Raw genomic sequence first — 18221 nt, 5'->3', positions numbered from 1 at the left:
CATCAGCAGTTCTTAAAAAGTTCTAATGTAACATGTTAATTAAAAGTAAAGGTTATTAATTGAAAATGCTTAATAATGTTAACTTATTTTAAATTTCATTCAAATGCTGCTTAAATTTAAGCTTTCTGTCACATCAGTTTTCATAATACGTTGCCTCAAATAACATTGAAAAGTTAAGACTTGAATTATTGTCATATTCATATAATTTCACTTTTAAACAGACTTAAGGATTTAGTTATCTGTTTAGTGTTTGTTATGATTGCGTAGCAAATTACAAATCTAGTGGCTTAAGCAATAAAAATAGCTTGTAGTTCTGTAGATTAGAAGTTTGGCATGGGTCTCACTGGACTGAAGTCAGGGTGTCAGCATAGTTGTGTTCCTTTCTGAAAACTGGGGCAGAAGTAATTTCCTTGCATTTTCCAGCTTCTGTAGTCTCATGGCCCCCTTCTTTCATCTTCCAAGTCAGCAGCATAGCATCTCCCAGTATGCCTCCGACCATTCTGCCTCCCTTGTATGAAGATCCTTGTGATTACATTGGGCCCACCCTGATAATCCAGGACCACCTCCCTATCTCAAAAGCCATTCCTTTAATCATATCTGTGGAGTCCCTTTGGCCACAGTCGCAGGTTTTTGGGACCAAGATGTAGATATGATTCTGCCTACTATGTTATCCAGTGTGGGTACTTCATATGCTGTGAAACATTTTTTAAACTTAGGAGATAAGTGGTAGAATGAAAATGTGCTTTTGGAGTAACAGATATGACAGTATTGTGTTTTGTTTTTTTTTTAATGGACTTTTGCCTAAGTAGATAGAAAATCGTATAATGACATATTTTGACATAGTACAGAAGACAACAGTTCAGTTAGATTTTTACCATTACTATACCATACCATTCCCTGGTGGCTCAGATGGTAAAGCGTCTGCCTACAATGCGGGAGACATGGGTTCAATCCCTGGATTGGGAAGATCTGGAGAAGGAAATGGCAACCCACTCCAGTATTCTTGCCTGGAAAATCCCATGGATGGAGGAGCCTGGTAGGTTATAGTCCATGGGGTCGCAAAAGAGTTGGACACAACTGAGCAACTTATGACTATGATACCATACCATATCATAGTGCAGCTTTTCCAAGGCTGAGAAAGCGTTTAATATTATAAATGTATTTTTAGGTTCATGATTGGAAAAAAAGGAGCATCAAAACAACCAATTATGTTGAAAACAACTGGAAGAAACAGTGTAAGGAACTAGTGAACTTAATTTTTCAATGTGAAGATTCTGAACCATTTAGACAACCTGTTGATTTGGTTGAATATCCAGTAAGTTGTCATTATTTGAATGTTTGGTGCTTTTCTTATTGGTGTAGAGATTAGGGTAGAGGTGTTTAAATGAAAAAGTAAGATGTCTAGAATTCCCTGGTGGCCTAATGCTTAGAATTCCAGGCTTTCACTGCTATGGCCCAGGTTAGTCTCTGGTTGGGATACTGAGAGAGATCTCACAAGCCTCAAGGCATAGCCACAAAAAAAGAAAAAGTAAACAACCAGCACCTCCTGCCCCTTGCAACCCAGCAACCAAAAAGTGACATCTGGGCTTAAGGTTAACTTTGTCTCTTACCACTAAGTCAGCGATGGAAGAGTTGTTTTAAAGGTTCTTGAATTAATAGAATTCAAGAAATTGTACCTTGTACTTTGGGTAAGACTTAGTTACCAATGTTACCCCTCATTATCGGAGGGTTAGTAGGCCCAACCTTGAGAAAACTATGAATTGGTTAAAAGTGTCTCTCTTTGGGAGCTCCCTGGTGGTGCACTGGCTAATACTCCCTGTTCCCAGTGCAGGGGCCTGGGTTCAATCCCTGGTCAGGGAACTAGATCCAGCATGCTGCAACTAAGACCTGGCTCAGCCAAATAAAGATTTTTTTTTTTAAGTGTCACTCTCCACTTTCTAACAGGGAAATAAAAAATGACCTTTTTAAAAGATAGAAAGCACAAATTTGCTATAGGAAGCTTAGAAATTATATAGTAGAGTATATAGAAGGAAATAACAGTTTCATATCCTGATTCCAAATATATAATTTTGTTACATTTCTTATCTGTATGTTTGAATGTCTTTTTAAAAGTTATTAATGATTTTTAAGATCTTATAACCTTTTTCTCTTCTGTCATTTTGAATGTTTTAGAGATTTGATGCACTTTTACATTTCTAAAGACAGGAATTGAATCTTTGAACTAACTATTGTTTTTAAAATCTAGGATTACCGAGACATTATAGATACTCCAATGGATTTTGGAACAGTAAGGGAAACTTTAGAAGCGGGAAACTATGACAGCCCTTTGGAATTTTGCAAAGACATCCGTTTGATATTTAGCAATGCAAAAGCATATACACCAAACAAAAGATCAAAGGTAAAATTAAAAGTGGTTTATAAAAAAAAATATGTGTGATCTATGTAGATGATGATTTTCTATTGTTTGGTAGAGGTGGAAACATGAAAGAACAGTGAGTATAATAAGACTACTCTTGAGAATAGAGCTTTCACCACAGCCCAAGTATCTGCTGTGGAAATATTGGTTCCTGGTGACAGTGTTTATCTTTCCTAAAGTTTTATAAACAAAAGAAGATTGGTACCAGTGAGGAGATCTGTGAAGAGTGAACAGATTTGTATTGGATGTATAGTGAGAAAAGTCTGTTCTCTTATATACAGGAATCTTGAAAAGTGGATTGGGAACTTTGGGAACTTAGTTATAGAGGTTGGACGAATATTACAAGTAAGAAAAGGAAAATCTGAGGTGGGGATGGGACTACTGATGCATACTAATAATTTGGATCTGAAGAAGAACCATGTGAGCATCTGATTAGTTAAGAACAGCATTGTGGACACTCCTAAATTTTTGTTAAAACGTTAATGTTGGATAGTTTTTCAAAACTTGTTGAAGTATACTAAGTATACAAAGTTGTATATATATTCTCAGTGAATATTCAGAAGTCCTTGTAGTCAGTGTGCTGGATCATTTAAAAAAACAGCAATACTTTGAGAGTAAGATTTTTAAATTAAAGTGCTTGCTAGATGCTATAGCATTTTCTCTGTCATCAGTGACTGTTACTGCTAATTAATTGTTTTATCTTAATTTCACTTCCCCTCATTACTTATTATCAGACTCCACCCATGTTATTAATTCTTATCTTAATTTAAGAACCTTCACATTTCAATATCCAGGTTGCTTATTGGATCAGTTTGACATTCAAGTCTTAACATTTTTCTCAGTTTATGTTTTCATCAGTATTCACCATTTGTGAGACTTCCTCCCAGAGAGAAAATAAATTTCATTCATGTCTTTTTTTCCCTTTTGTTTAAAGTACATGTTTGAGGATTCATCATATAGCTCACTCATTTAAAGTGCACAATTAATGAGTTTTGGTGTATTATGTGACCAAATTTTCAAAATTGTGGTTACATATACATAACATTAAATTTGTCATTTTGACCACTTTTAAGTATACAATTCAGTGACGTAAATTACATTCATAGTGTTGATCAGCCATCAGTTATTTTCAAAACTCTTTCATAACCCCAAACAGAAACTCTATAACCAGTAAGCAACCAACTCTACATTCTTTGCTTTCCTCAGACCTTGATAGCTTCTCATTCAGTCTGTATCTCTATGAATTTGCCTATTCTAGATATTTTATACAAATTAAACATACAGAATTTGTCTTTGGTGTCTGGCTTATTTCACTTAGTGTATTAAACATTGATCCATGTTGTTGCCTGTTTTGGAACTTTGTTCCATTTTGTAGGGTGAATGGGTGTATGCCATTTGGCTCATTAATCTGTTGATGGACACTTGAATTGTTTTCTACTTTTTGGTGGTTGTAACTGATGCTGCAGTGAATATGGGAATATAAGAATCTGTAAGAGTTCTCATCCTCAGTTTTCTTAGGTATATATCTGAGAGTGGAATTTCTGGTTCATAGGGTAATTCTATATTTTTCAGGAACCACCAAACTGTATTCCATAATGACTAGACCATTTTGCATTCCCATTGGCAATGTATAAGGATTCCAGTTTCTCCACACACTTGCCAAAATTTGTTATTTTCTGTGTTTGTAAAAAAAATTATAGGCATCGTAGTGAGTGTGAGATATTATCTCATTGTAGCTTTGATTTGTATTTGACTTATTAAAAATTGTACCTGGAATTTATTTTTATCAGATATGATAAGACATGCAGATATGAATTGTCATGAAGAGAGTTTATGCTTACAGATCCCTAGGAAGAGAAGTGTGATACAACATTCAGGCCACTTGGGGATGGACCAAAGTTGATCAGGAGGCAGAGTTGGCAGAGGGAAGGGATGGAAAGAGCATGACAGAGCCTACGTTGGGATTTTCACAGGAAAGCAAGCCAGAACAGAGCAAACAGTCTAGTTCTGGCTGGTACCAATAATTGGAGCTTTGATTTGTAGGTGTGGTCTCTAGATGTCTGACTCTTAGCCTGGGGTGATTTGGGTAGCTGCTACTGCTAAGTTGCTTCAGTTGTGTCTGACTCTGTGCGACCCCTTAGACAGCAGCCCACCAGGCTCCCCCGTCCCTGGGATTCTCCAGGCAAGAACACTGAGTGGGTTGCCATTTCCTTCTCCAGTGCATGAACGTGAAGAGTGAAAGTGAAGTTGCTCAGTCGTGTCTGACTCTTAGCGACCCCAAGGACTGCAGCCTACCAGGCTCCTGCATCCATGGGATTTTCCAGGCAAGAGTACTGGAGTGGGGTGCCATTGCCTTCTCCGATTTGGGTAGGGGGAATATTATTCACTTGGTGTATGAGAATTTGATAAAGAAGATGGTTAGGTTTGTGAGCTCTAGATTGATTGATTTCTGTATCACAGGTATACCTGTGAAAGAGTCCTTTGCTATCAATTATCCCTGGGAGGGGCAGTCTCCAGGATCAAGGCTTCAAATGCCAGAGCATCAAGAATACAGAAAACAAAGTACAGTCACTACACTAATGATGTTGAATCTTTTCATGTGCATATTGACCACTTGTTTATCTTCTTTGGCAAAATATATATTCCAAGTACTTTTCCCAGTTTTTAATTTGAATTTTGTCTTTTTGTTGTAATTTTATTTTATTTATTTTTTTGTAAGAATTATAAAATATATTTTGGATATTAAGTCCTTATCAGATAAGTGTTTTCCAGTTATTTTCTCTCATTCTATAGGTTGTCTTTTTACTTGTTGATAATGTCCTTTGATGCACAGAAGTTTTTAATTTTGATAAAATTAAAATTATTAATCAACTTTTTTTTTTCCCTTTGGTTTCTGTGCTTTTGGTTTCATATTTAAGAACCCATTGCTGCTTAGGGTCACACAGCCTATAAGTATATGACACTGTTACGGAGCGGTTTGAAAAATAAGTGTCAATTAACTCATTAATTCCAATTTTAATTATTTTTTATAGAATTAACTGTGGAAAAGAATACTTGTAGAATACATGTATATCAAAGAGTAATTTATAGAGGCAAATGTTTGGAAATAGTGGTCAAAATAGTTAAAAAAATAAATCCATTGCCAAGTTGAGTGTCATAAAGATTGACCTCATATGTTCCTATGGTTTAGTTCTTATATTTAAGCTGTTGATCCATTTTGAGTTACTGTTTGTGTATGGAGTGAGACAGAGGTCCAGTTTATTCTGTGTGTAGAAATCTGGGTATTACAGCACAATCTGTTGAAGAGACTGTTCTTTCCCTATTAAATGGCCTAGTACCCTTTTTGAAAATCAATTTGCTAGATAGATAGATTGGTTTGTATCTGAGCTCAGTTCTGTTCATTGGTTTGTACATATGAGTCTCTGTCTCTTATCTCTGTCTGTCTTGTATGTCAGTACTAAAATGTTTTGCTTACTGTACTTTTAGTAGAATGTTTTGGAACAAAGGAAATTTTGGTTCTCTTACTTTGATCTCTTTCAGGATTATTTTGGCAATTCAGGGGTGCAATTCATTATTAATGTGAGGATTAACTTTTTCCATTTCTGTTTTAAAAAAGTTGAATTTTTGATAGGGATTGCATTCAGTGTATAGATGGCTTTGGACTGCATTGGTGTCTTGACACTACTAAGTCTTTCTGTCTCTTAATGCCAGATCCCTTTCCATTTATTTAGGTCTAATGTCTTCCAGCAAAGTTTTGTACTTTTCAGTGGAGAGTTTTCCCCACTCCTTGGTGAAATGTATTCCCAGATATTTTTTTTTGTTTTAGATGCTATTTGAAATGCAGTTGCTTTCTTAATTTCCTTTTGTACTTGTTCATTGTTGGTGGCAGATTCTTGTGTGTTGTTCTCATACCTTGTAATTTTGTTGGATTAATTTATTAGCACTGATAGCTTTCTTGTAGAATCTTGGATAGTTTCTATACATAGGATCACTTCATCTGCAAATAGATATAGTTTTACTTGTACCTTTCCAGCCTGAGTTATTTTTATTTCTTTTCTAATTGCTCTGGTAAAATTTTAAGTACAGTGTTGAGTAGCAGTGCTGAAACCAGGTATCCTTGTACATTCCTGACCAGTCTTTTATCATTTACCACTGTGCATAGTGATAACTGGGGGTTTTTGAGACATGCCCATATTCATGTTGAACTGATAATTTTAGCACTTGTTTTGTTAGATGATTTTATTTTATATTAAAAATGTATTACTGATTTTTTCAGATATATGAAAAATTGGTACTCAGGATTCTCAGAGGTTTCAAACTTAATACAGTTGAGGAACAAAGTCACTTTGGTGACTACACTAGAGTTCAGGTTTGAAGGAAAAGAATAAATTGAATATATATACAAAATACTAGAAATAACTGTTAAAGATCATTTCAAAGATAAGAGGGATTACAGATTTCACATATACTCATTATGTGTGTGTGTGTGTATAGGTTTCCTCCTGTATTTGAAGGTAGAACATTCCTATGAAATCTTTTTTAAGGGGAAATGGTGTGAGGTGAAGAACCAGTTACCTTAGGACACATCTTAATGACAGATGCACAGAATACACCAAGATAAAACTCAGATTCTCACAGACACAGTTCAGAACTGTGGCGACTTGCCCAAACAAAATGAATCACAAACAAATAGATGTACACCAAGACATAGCATAGTTGAAATGGTAAAAGTCAAGCATAGAGAAAGAATTTTAAAGACAGCAAGAGAGAAATAGAGAATCATAAGTAAGGGATCCCCCATAAAGGGGTATCAGCTGATCTCCCTGCCAAAACTTTGCTGACTAGAAGGCTGTCGAAAGGGAAAATTTGTCAAAGCCCATAGAATATTTAGCATCAGGAATGAACCCTAATGTTGTCAATGGACTATGGGTGATGATGTGTCAGTGCAGGCTCAGCAACCACAATAAATGTATCTCTCTGGTTTGGGATGTCACTTTGAAAACTAAAATCACAACTGTGGTGACACATGGCTGAGATGGTGAGAGTAGTTGCTGGGGAAGAAGCTTGGTGGCACTGCTCTTGCTGTTTGCGGTTCGCTGTGCCTCTGTAATGGCTTGTTGCAAACAGATGCTGAACTCTCTCTTCACCTTTTTTCATAAAAGGGAAAGTCTTTGAATTTCTTTGAGTTAGTGAAAACAGGTACTAATAAAGTAGGTCTTTTATAAAAATGAAGTGGCAGAAAGTAAACCTTTCTTAAAAGTGGGGGATACCTGTATATGTGTGCTGCTAAGTCGCTTCAGTCGTGTCTGACTCTGCGCGACCCCATAGACGGCGGCCCACCAGGCTCCCCCGTCCCTGAGATTCTTCAGGCAAGAACACTGGAGTGGGTTGCCATTTCCTTCTCCAATGCATGCAAGTGAAAAGTGAAAGGGAAGTTGCTCAGTCGTGTCTGACTCTGTGCGACCCCATAGACGGCAGCCCACCAGGCTCCCCCGTCCCTGGGATTCTCCAGGCAAGAACACTGGAGTGGGTTGCCATTTCCTTCTCCAGTGCACGCAAGTGAACAGTTGTGTCTGACTCTTAGCGACCCCATGGACTGCAGCCCACCAGACTCCTCCATCCATGGGATTTTCCAGGCAAGAGTACTGGAGTGGGATGCCATTGCCTTCTCTGGTATATGTGTATATATATATAAATATGAGAAAGTCACATATTTTACACACTTTTTAAAGGTTCTCCAGTGTTAGTCTCTTCACCTTCCTCCATCATGTACCAGAGTGATTGATATTTAACTTTGTTAAATATTTTTACATTTTATTTTCAGGAATGATTGTAGATGAATGCATAGTACTTCCTGTAAATACATAGGCTGTGCCAATAGTTAGCATTGCTGTCCTTTTAAAAATTTGATGTTTTTAATTATAAAAGTTATTATAACATAATCTTTCTTACATAATTAAGGTTATAGGGCATAATGTCTTCTTCTGGCTGCAAGCCATCTCTTTTTCTAACAATGATTTAGATCTTAAGTGGCATAAGAGGCATTCAGATTTCAAGTAGAGACTGATGTGGAAGTGCTTCTGTTCCCTTATCCCAAGGAGACACTGCCCTTCTGCCTAAATAGCAACCTTAAAACCAATCAACTTCTTATATAACTTTAGAAGAAAGAGGCATTTTGGACGTTTGTACATGTAGATGTGGGAAAAGTCAACTGAGAACCACTGACATACAGATCTAAACCCAAGATTCTAGATGGTTGATTTATTTAAAATTACTTTCTTTTTATCAGAGAGGTGTGTATTTGGTACTTCAGTGTCCTTGAAGGGAAGGGATGGGAAATAGATAAAATAAGGACCAGCCATTATCTAGAACAGTGATATAATAGATTACAAGTACCTCAATGATTATTACAAATTTATTTGTAAAAATATAAGATTTTATAGTTCTAGTTTTGCTTTCATGTCCTTGCAGATTTACAGTATGACATTGAGATTGTCTGCCTTATTTGAAGAAAAAATGAAGAAAATCTCCTCTGATTTTAAAATTGGTCAAAAATTCAGTGAAAAACTTCGAAGAAGCCAGAGGTTTAAGAGACGACAAAATTGTAACCGTGTCAATCAGGCTAACAAAAGTATCAGGTGAATTGGTTATTGTAGTCTCTGTATGCAGTTTTTAAATCAGGTTGTGATACTTGATTTTTATTATGCTAGAAATGCTTGATCATTTTAGAGAACAGAAAAGAATAGTCACTTTTTATAGGTTGAAAGCGTTCTCTGCATATAGAGCTATTGCGGTGATTTTTAATCACATAAATTTGTAAGCATTTAATGAAATATCAATTAAGTCTTATTAAGGATTATTCAAAATATTATTTATCTTTCACATAAGAATTTTTTTTAATGCAGAGGGTAAAATGATTACTAGTTATGGCTATTGAGCATTTGATTGTGTAAGGGAAAGTGCCAGTTTGATGTAATGTATATGTTTTCACTAGAGATTACTTGTAGAGAAGAAATATAAAATGCAGGAGTTACTCTTTTTATAGTAAATTATTCTGTCATTTATGACTATAGCTTGCATTAATATCAAATTTATAGATATTTTAAAGTGTTGAAATGTGGAAGTTGAGTTTTTCAGTGTTTAGTTGTTTTCGTGTACATTTATAATGTGCACTGATACCCTTGATGGATTTCCTCATGGTTGTTTTTGGGATTACATCATGCATCTAAACTGAAAACAGTCTACTTCAGGTTAATACTATTTCATTCCCACAGATTTAAGAATTGTGTTCCAGTTTAGCTCTTTTCCCCTTCTTATTTGTGCCCTTAACTCTCATACAGTTTATACTTTTATATGTTGTTTTATGCAGTTGTCTTTTAAATCAGTTAAGAAAACAAGAAGCAAATTATTTATACTGTTACATTGGGTTGGCCAAAAGATGCATTCAGGATTTTCTGTAACATCTTAATGGATAAACCAGAACAAACTTTTTGGTCAACGCAATATATTTACCTATGTAATTACCTTTCCCACTGGTCGTTTATTTCTTTTCGTGGATTTGAGTTACCCTCTGGTTTTATTTCTTTTCAACCTAAAATCCTTTAATATTTCTTTAAAAAATTACTTATTTATGTTTCTTTATTTGGCTGTGCTAGTTTGGGTTCTAACTGAGGCACTTGGGATCTAGTTCTCTGACCAGGGATCAAACTGGCCCCCTACATTGGGAGCGTGGAGTCTTAGCCACTGGACCAGCAGGGCCTTCCCTATTTATTTTTTGAGCTGTGCTGTGTCTTCCCTGTTGCATGTGGGCTTCCTCTAGTTGCAGCACGGGGTGGCTGCTCTCTTGTGGTGCACGGGCTTCTCACACCTCACGGGCTGTGTGAGGTGCATGGCCTCTCACAGCCGTGGCTTCTTGTTGTGCAGCATAGGCCCTCGAGCATGTGGGCGTCAGTAGTTGCAGCGTGTGGGCAGCATGTGGGTCAGTAGTTGTGATACATGGACTTAGTTGCTCTGAGGCATGTTGGGATCTTCCCTGGGACTAGGGATTGAACCCATGTCCCCCGCATTGGCAGGCAGATTCTTAACCACCAGACCACCAGGGAAGTCAATGAAAGTCCTTTACTATTTCTTGTAAGGCAGACATGCTAGCAATGAATTCCCTTAATCTTTGTTTATCTGGGAATGTCTTCATTTCACTTTTATCAAGACTAGTTTTGCTGTATATAGAATTCTCAGTTGGCAGTGTTTCTCTTTTAGCAGTTTGACTACGTCATCTTACTGCCTGCTGACCTCCAGTGTTTCTGATGAGAAGTCAGCTGTTAATCTTATTGAGGTTCCTTACATTGTACACAGGCAGTTTTTATCTTGCTGATTTCAAGATTTTTTTTTTTTTTGTCTTCATTTTGCAGCTGACTGTAGGTGTGGGTTTGAATTTATCCTTGAAATTTGTGTAACTTTGTGGATGTGTACTGTTTTCATCAGATTTGGGTGATTTTCAGCCATTATGTTTTCAAATATTTTTGTTCTGCTCCTTTTGTCTCCTGTGAAAGTGAAAGTTGCTCAGTCGTGTCCAACTTTTGGCGACCCCATGGACTATACAGTCCATGGAGTTCTGCAGGCCAAAATACTGGAGTGGGTAGCCTTTCCCTTCTCCAGGGAATCTTCCCAACCCAGGGATCGAACCCAGGTCCTCCTGCATTACAGGCAGATTCTTTACCAACTGAACCACAAGGGAAGCCCTTTGGGGCTCCCATTATACATATGCTGGTGTGTTTTAATGGTCTCCCAATGGTTTCTGAGGCTTCATTCATTTTTTATTCATAAAGGATAGGATAAAAAGAGAATGTGTTCATTCTTGAGCTACTCCACCTTGTCTCCTGTTAAAAGTCAAGTTTATGATAGGTATAAGCATGTAATTATTTCTTCTTATATTAGTCTCTAGTTAATGTTTAGTCATTCAGTCATGTCTTGAGTCTTTGCGAGCCTATGGACTGTAGCCTGCCAGGCTCTTCTGTCCCTGGGATTTCCCAGGGAAAAATACTGGAGTGAGTTGCCATTTCCTTCTCCAGGGGATCTTTCTGACCCAGGAATCTAACCCATGCATCCCGCATTGGTAGGCAGATTCTTTACCACTGAGCCGCTGGGGAAGCCCATGGTTGATATTAGTGGAAGTTAAATTTTTGACATAATAAACTTGAGTTTTCTTTTTAAATCCTTTTGTTTTTTAAATAAAGGAAATCAAGATACTACATTTTGCAGCCATCTGTCCTCCCATTTGTAACTGACAGATTGCATTTAACACATGGAAACTGGAAAACTGCTTGCCTTTAAAAACGGTCTATTTACATTTGAAAACTTGAATTTTCTTGATTATGATAAAGTTACTGCTTAAAATAATTATTGTGTTTTTTTTTTCTTCAAAAAATTGAAGTATAGTTGAGTATGGTTATCTGTAAGCTCAGATGCCTTAGATACTCCTAAAAGTAAAAGCACCTTTATCTTTTTGTTTTAAGGGAAAGCAAAACCAAATCATTTTGTTTTAAAGGATTATCTTTAAAAAACATGAATATTACTCAGATCTGTAATTTAAAGTCAGATTGTCTTAAACTTCCATCTTTTTTTCACCATAATACAGGGCTCAGGAATCAAATACGGTGAATTGGCACTTAGATGTAAACATATTGGTCTCAAAAAAAAACTAGCTTGATCTGTTTTTTGCCTCTCTGTTCTTTCTGTTCAGGTTTTGTTGATTTCTCCTGATTTTATACTGTCTTTGTGTGTGTGTTAGTCTCTCAGTCATCTCCAACTCTTTGTGACCCCATGGACTGGAGCCTGCCAGGCTTCTCTGTCCATGGAATTCTCCAGGCAAGAGTACTGGAGTGGATTGCCATTCCCTTCTCCAGAGGAACTTCCAAACCCAGGGATCAAACCCTGGTCTCCTGCATCATAGGCAGATTCTTTACCATTTGAGCTACAGGGAAGTCTATACTGTCTTTAGGAATATATAAAAATGAGCCTAGAGGGAATATTGTCATATTGAGAATCTCATTCTTTAATATATGGAATTCCCTGGTGGCCAAGTGTTTAGGACTCCAGGCTTTCACTGCCATGGTCTGGGTTCAGTCACTAGTCAGGACACTGAGATCCCACAGGTAGTGATGTGGCCAAAAATAATAAATAAAAAATCACAAATTTCATTACACATACAACTTTAAAAATTTTATAATATGAATGAATGCCTGTATTACATAAATGTTGGCTCTTCTTAGCATTTAATCCAAACAATCTAAGATGTTCAGTATGATTTTCTATAATACTGTTACTATCTGTTTATTACTCAAATTTGGAATAAAACAATGTCAAATTTAAAGTAAAAGAATAGTAACCCAAGCTTGAGTAAGATGTTAATAATGAATATTTCAGTGTCTTGATCATAAAGTTATTCTTTAATAATACACTGTTATTTAGACATCCTCTGTTTTGCTCAATGTTGTTCTATTTTTCCTATCTTTGACCAGAAATACCAAGCAGAAGCGTTTAAAATCTCAGACAAAAGTAATTTCTGAGTTCGTAGGTTCTCCTATCCAGCCTACCTCAAGTAGGGCAACTTACTCCGCAAGCCACAAGACAACTGCTAGTGTCTCTTCAGGTGTTACTTCTGGTGACTCTTCAGATTCAGCAGCATCATCAGAAAGAATGAGAAGAAATAGACCTGTCACTCTGACAAATGGTTCTACATTATCTGGTGAGAAATGGAATGTTATGTGTTCACCTGTTGAGCACTCAAGTTTATAACACTGCTAGTTACTATGGATTTTGAGGAAAGAATAAAGAAGTAAGATATGGTCTTGATATTCAAGGAACGTAAAATTTAACAGAAGAGACATAAGTAACACATGGAATAATTATATTTGATAATTGCTGTTCTTTGCAAATGGTGTGGCCACATTTTAAGCAAATTTGAATCCTTCAGGTTTTAAATAATGTGATATAAATATCATACTTTGTGTACAAAATTTGACATGGAAAAATTTCTTTGAATCATGTAAGTTTAAGGCTTGATGACTGGAAAATAAAAAATACTGTTTATTTTATTAACATTTGGTGGTATAACTGTAGCTGACACAGACTGTGAACATCCTGTGAATGAGGTTGTGTTTTGTACATAGTTGAGTTTGTTCTGAGTGATTTCGGTGACTTGTCATGATAGTATAGTGGTTACTGTTGTGATTTAAAACAGTAGGATCAGACAAGTAGAATGCAGCCTTAGTTAGAGACTGGCAAGCCTTACAGTACTTAATAAGGTCCCTTGTTTTGAGGGAATCACATGACAAATTTTGTCTCAGGAGGATGAATGAGTTTGACAGTGATACATGGGGAAGGAGAAGAATCTGGAAACACAGTCAGCATGATGGGACGTGGAATGCAGAAGTTGGCACATACACATTCCTCTATCAGCCACTTTCTTCTTTGACATAGAATTGGGTTGTATTATGGAGCACGATTTAGTCCTTTAACAATATGTTCCCACTCATTTTGATGGAATATTTGTTTTGTGATAGACATGCTGAGTGAAGGAACAGGAAATTTGGTTTCCTATCTTACTCATCTCACACCTTTTCTACCTTTGTGTGTGTGTGTGTCGCATGTTGAAATGCTCTTTCTTGAGCTTGGAAGCATGTGTGGTACAAAGATGCTGTTAGGAACAACTGCTAGAGATAGAGACCTGAAAGCCTGCTAAAATATTGGACTTGAAGTGACTGTCTTTTCTATAGGAAATACTTGTTTCAAAACAGAAGCAGGAAGAAGCCCCACTATTGTGGAGCTTGTTAAAATTTTAATGAAAGCTTGTTTATAAAATAATCAGTATATAAACTTATTTTCTGAATCTAAATCAGTATTAATATGTTACTTTCAGAAATAAGAGAACAAACTCAAATTCTGATTATGTACCTTTTAATATTATCAGCTATTCTTTGAAAGTTTTTAAAAATATACTCACTTCTAAGTGTTTTAAGAATCTGCCTTTAGTCTGTTGTTACAAAATAACTGCTTACTGTGTAAAGATAGGAGTGTATATGTAATGAACTGTTGATGCTTCATTTTCCTTAGAAAGTGAAATGGAAGATTCTTTAGGTACCTCTTCATCATCTTCAGCTTCAAATAGTTCTGAGGAAAGCAAGGAGAGTCCAAGAGCTCGAGACTCCTCCTCCCGTAGTGGGCTAGCCAGGAGCAGCAACCTCAGGGTGACCAGGACCAGAGCTGCACAGAGAAAAACTGGTGAGAAGAGGCTCAATGTACTGGGAGAAATGTGTGTCAAGAGAACCCAAAAGCTAAATAAATATTGAATGCTTTATTTACCTGACGCATCTGCACATGATTACATGTCCTTTATGCTTTTTTTCTCTTGAGACATAATTGACATAAAATATATTAATTTCATGTGTACAGTGTAATTGACTTGACATTTGTGTACTTGACAGAATGATTACCACAGAATGTTTAGTTACCATGTGCCACCATGCATAGTCAGAAAATTCTCTTTTTTCTTGTGATGAAGACTTTTTAAGATATACTCTTAGCAACTTTAAAATATGCAGTGCCATATTAACTCTGCTTGCCATGTTGTACATTGTGTCTCCATGATTTATTTATTTTATAACTGGAAGTTTGTACCTTTAGACTCCATTCACCCATTTTACCCACTCCCTATCCACCCTCCCCCTGGCAACCACCAGTCTGTTTTCTGGTGGCGCATGTTTTGTTTAGTTTTTGTAGATTCCACATATAAGTATAGATTCCACTTAAACATAGGGTATTTGTTTTTCTGTCTGACTTATTTCACTTCGCATAGTGCCCTCAAGGTCTATCCATGTTGTCGCAAATGGCAAGAATCCATTCTTTTTTGTGGCTGAATAGTATTCCTGTTTGTATAGATGTGTGCTTGTTATCTTCTTTATCCATTCATCCATATGGAAATAACACTTAGGTTGTTTCCAAATCTCGGCTGTTGTAAATAATGCTGCAGTCAGCATTGGGGTTGCATGTATCTTTTCAAATTCATGTTTTTGTTTTCTTTGGGTAAACAGCCAGAATTGGAATTGTTGGATCATATAATTTTTGAGGACCAACCATATTGTTTTCTATTGTGGCTACACCAGTTTTCCCAACAACAGTGCACAAGGGTTTTCTTTTCTTTCAAATCCTCACCAACACTTGTTATTTCTTGTCTTTCTGATAATAGCTGTTCTAACAGATGTGAAGTGGTACTTCATTCTGGTTTTGACTTGCATTTTCCTGATGATCAGTGATGCTGAGTGTCTTTTCACGTGCCTGTTGGCCATCTGTATGTCTTCTATGGAAAAATGCCTATTCAGATTCTCTGCCCATTTTTAAATTGATCTTTTTTTTGGCAGGGGGGTTGTTGAGTTGAATGAGTTCTCTGTATATTCTGGATATTAACCCCTGATCAAATATATATATTTGCAAATATTTTCTCCTTTTCAGTGGGTTGCCATTGCATTTTGTTGATGATTTCCTTTACTGCGCAGAAGCGGGTTAGTTTGATGTAGTCCTGCTTGTTTGTTTTTGTTTTCATTGCTTTTGCTTTTGGAATCAGATGTAAAAAATCATTGCCAAGACCAATGTCAAGGATCTTTCTGCCTATATTTTCTTCTAGTTTTGTGGTTTCAGGTCTTTATATTCTTTAATCCACCTTGAGTTAATTTTGTATAAGATACAGAATAAGATATAGTATATCTTATGGTATAAGATAGTAGTCTAGTTCATTATTTTGCATGTGACTTGTCTAGTTTCCCAACACTATTTATTGACAAGATTGTCCTTTTCCATTTTATATTCTTGGCTCCTTTGTCTTAAATTAATTGACCATCTGTGCTTGGGTTATTTCTGGATTCTCTTCTGTTCTACCCTTTAAACTTTTAAATTTAGACAGGTGTAATCTGTTTTGACATTAAAAGAATAAGGAACATTAGTACTAAAATAATGAAGTCATTTAAAATTGTTGGAATAAGGAAGGCCTTTCTAATCTAACTGTTACTTTATTTTTAGGTCCAGTTTCTGTAGAAAATGGATGTGGCAGAAAAGCCACTAGGAAGAGAGTCTATTTAAGTGACTCAGATAACAATTCTTTGGCGACTGGTGAAAGTGTAAAAGTGAGAGCTGGAAATAACCGGAAAGTGCTACGAAAGTGTGCTGCTGTGGCTGCCAATAAAATCAAGTTAATGAGTGATGTAGAGGAGAATTCTACCTCTGAAAGTGTCTGTTCTGGCCGTAAGCTGCCCCACCGCAATGCTTCTGCTGTAGCTAGAAAAAAATTATTACATAATTCTGAGGATGACCAGAGCTTGAAGTCAGAACTTGAAGAAGAGGAGCTAAAAGATCAACTATCACCATTGTCCAACTCTCTTGCTGCCCAGAATACTGAAAATGGAGATTCAGAGTCAGAAAGTGATTTACGGGTAGCCCGGAAAAATTGGCATGCTAATGGTTACAAGTCCCAAATTCCAGCAACTTCTAAAACAAAATTCCTTAAAATAGCGTCTTCTGAGGAAGACTCTAAAAGTCATGATTCAGATAATGGACATAGCAGAACTGCTGGCCCATCAACATCTTTGCTGAAACTCAAGGCAGAAAGCATTTCAGAGGAAGAGGAGAAAGCAAATTCTGAAACAAGAAAATACAGCAGTAGGAAATACAGCACAGGTCGCAAGAATGCTCCTTTCCTTAAAAAAGCAAAGCTCTTCAGTGATTCAGAGGACTCTGAGTCTGACAAAGAAGATGGACAAGACAGATGTCATAAGATGGAAATGAACCCGAGTTCAGGGAATGTGGAATGTGAACCTGCTGCCAGATCCCAGTGTTTTTCAGATCATGTATCTGAAACTGATTTGGATTCAGATGATGACAAGAAAGCAAAAGAAAAACCAAATAGTTTTATAAAAGGTAATCAAAACATTTAATCTTGGTTCACTGCTTTTTTTTTCTATAGCATATTTTTTTTTCCCCATGAAATTTTACTTTGCTCCCTGCTTTCTTTCCATGCCATGCATTCTCCATTCATCTTTTCTGTGTGTACTGTTACTGGTTGTTGAGTACATTTAGTTTTGCTCAGGTAACAGGCAGCCTTGGCCAAAGCTATTTTTAATAGAGATTTCACTTCTTATATTGATAATGGGGATATTGTATTGGCTATGGGTTCAAGAAAAGCAGAGGCCAGCATTTATAAGCTGTTGGTGATAATAGTTTGAGAAGAGGAAGGAAAGAAAAGGGTGATTGAAAGGAATGTGGTAGGTAGTAATAATAATAGCTCACAGAACAGTTCCCAAGCTATTTGTCATCAGGATTTTTTTTCTAAATGCTTTACATTTATTTATGAACCAGTTTAGTCTTCATATCTTTTATGAGATAAGTACTATTATTATTATGTCCATTTTATTGATAATAACTCGAGTATGGAGAGTTAAGATAAATCACTGAATTGAGATTGTCCTGGTAAATGGAGAAAAATACTAGATCGGGAGGCATGTAAAGCTAAGATTAAACGTAGTGTGTGATGCAACTTTTTAAGTTTCAGGAAGGCTGACAGTGGTTAGTTTGCATACCTTAGTGCAGTGGTGAAGAGACTAGTTTGTATTCAGGTAAATAAAATACTGTAGTGTTGAGTGTCTTGTGTATATAGATAGAAATGCATGGGGTGTTATTGATGGGCGTATGTTACACTTGTGAATGGTGCTGAGGCTGAAAAAGTCACTGTTCGAAAGTAGTAAAAGCCATCATTCACTGC

The 18221-nt window shown here is 36.4% G+C and overlaps 1 protein-coding gene across 3 annotated transcripts in view; it reads left to right on the top strand.

Annotated features, from left to right (window-relative positions):
• BRWD1 (bromodomain and WD repeat domain containing 1) overlaps window positions 1-18221 on the top strand; it is a 123831-nt gene that overhangs the window by 91932 nt on the left and 13678 nt on the right. For all 3 annotated transcript variants that reach the window (XM_070795013.1, XM_019962667.2, XM_019962674.2), the window contains 6 exons: window positions 1169-1315; window positions 2246-2398; window positions 8888-9054; window positions 12934-13160; window positions 14528-14695; window positions 16487-17380. In XM_070795013.1, the coding sequence (XP_070651114.1) occupies window positions 1169-1315; window positions 2246-2398; window positions 8888-9054; window positions 12934-13160; window positions 14528-14695; window positions 16487-17380 (1756 nt within the window). The remainder of the gene's footprint in view (window positions 1-1168; window positions 1316-2245; window positions 2399-8887; window positions 9055-12933; window positions 13161-14527; window positions 14696-16486; window positions 17381-18221) is intronic.

This window comes from Bos indicus, chromosome 1 (assembly GCF_029378745.1).
Source record: "Bos indicus isolate NIAB-ARS_2022 breed Sahiwal x Tharparkar chromosome 1, NIAB-ARS_B.indTharparkar_mat_pri_1.0, whole genome shotgun sequence".
NCBI lineage: Eukaryota > Metazoa > Chordata > Mammalia > Artiodactyla > Bovidae > Bos > Bos indicus.
Note: the sequence above shows the minus strand (reverse complement) of the source record. Positions and strands in the feature narration are given on the sequence as shown.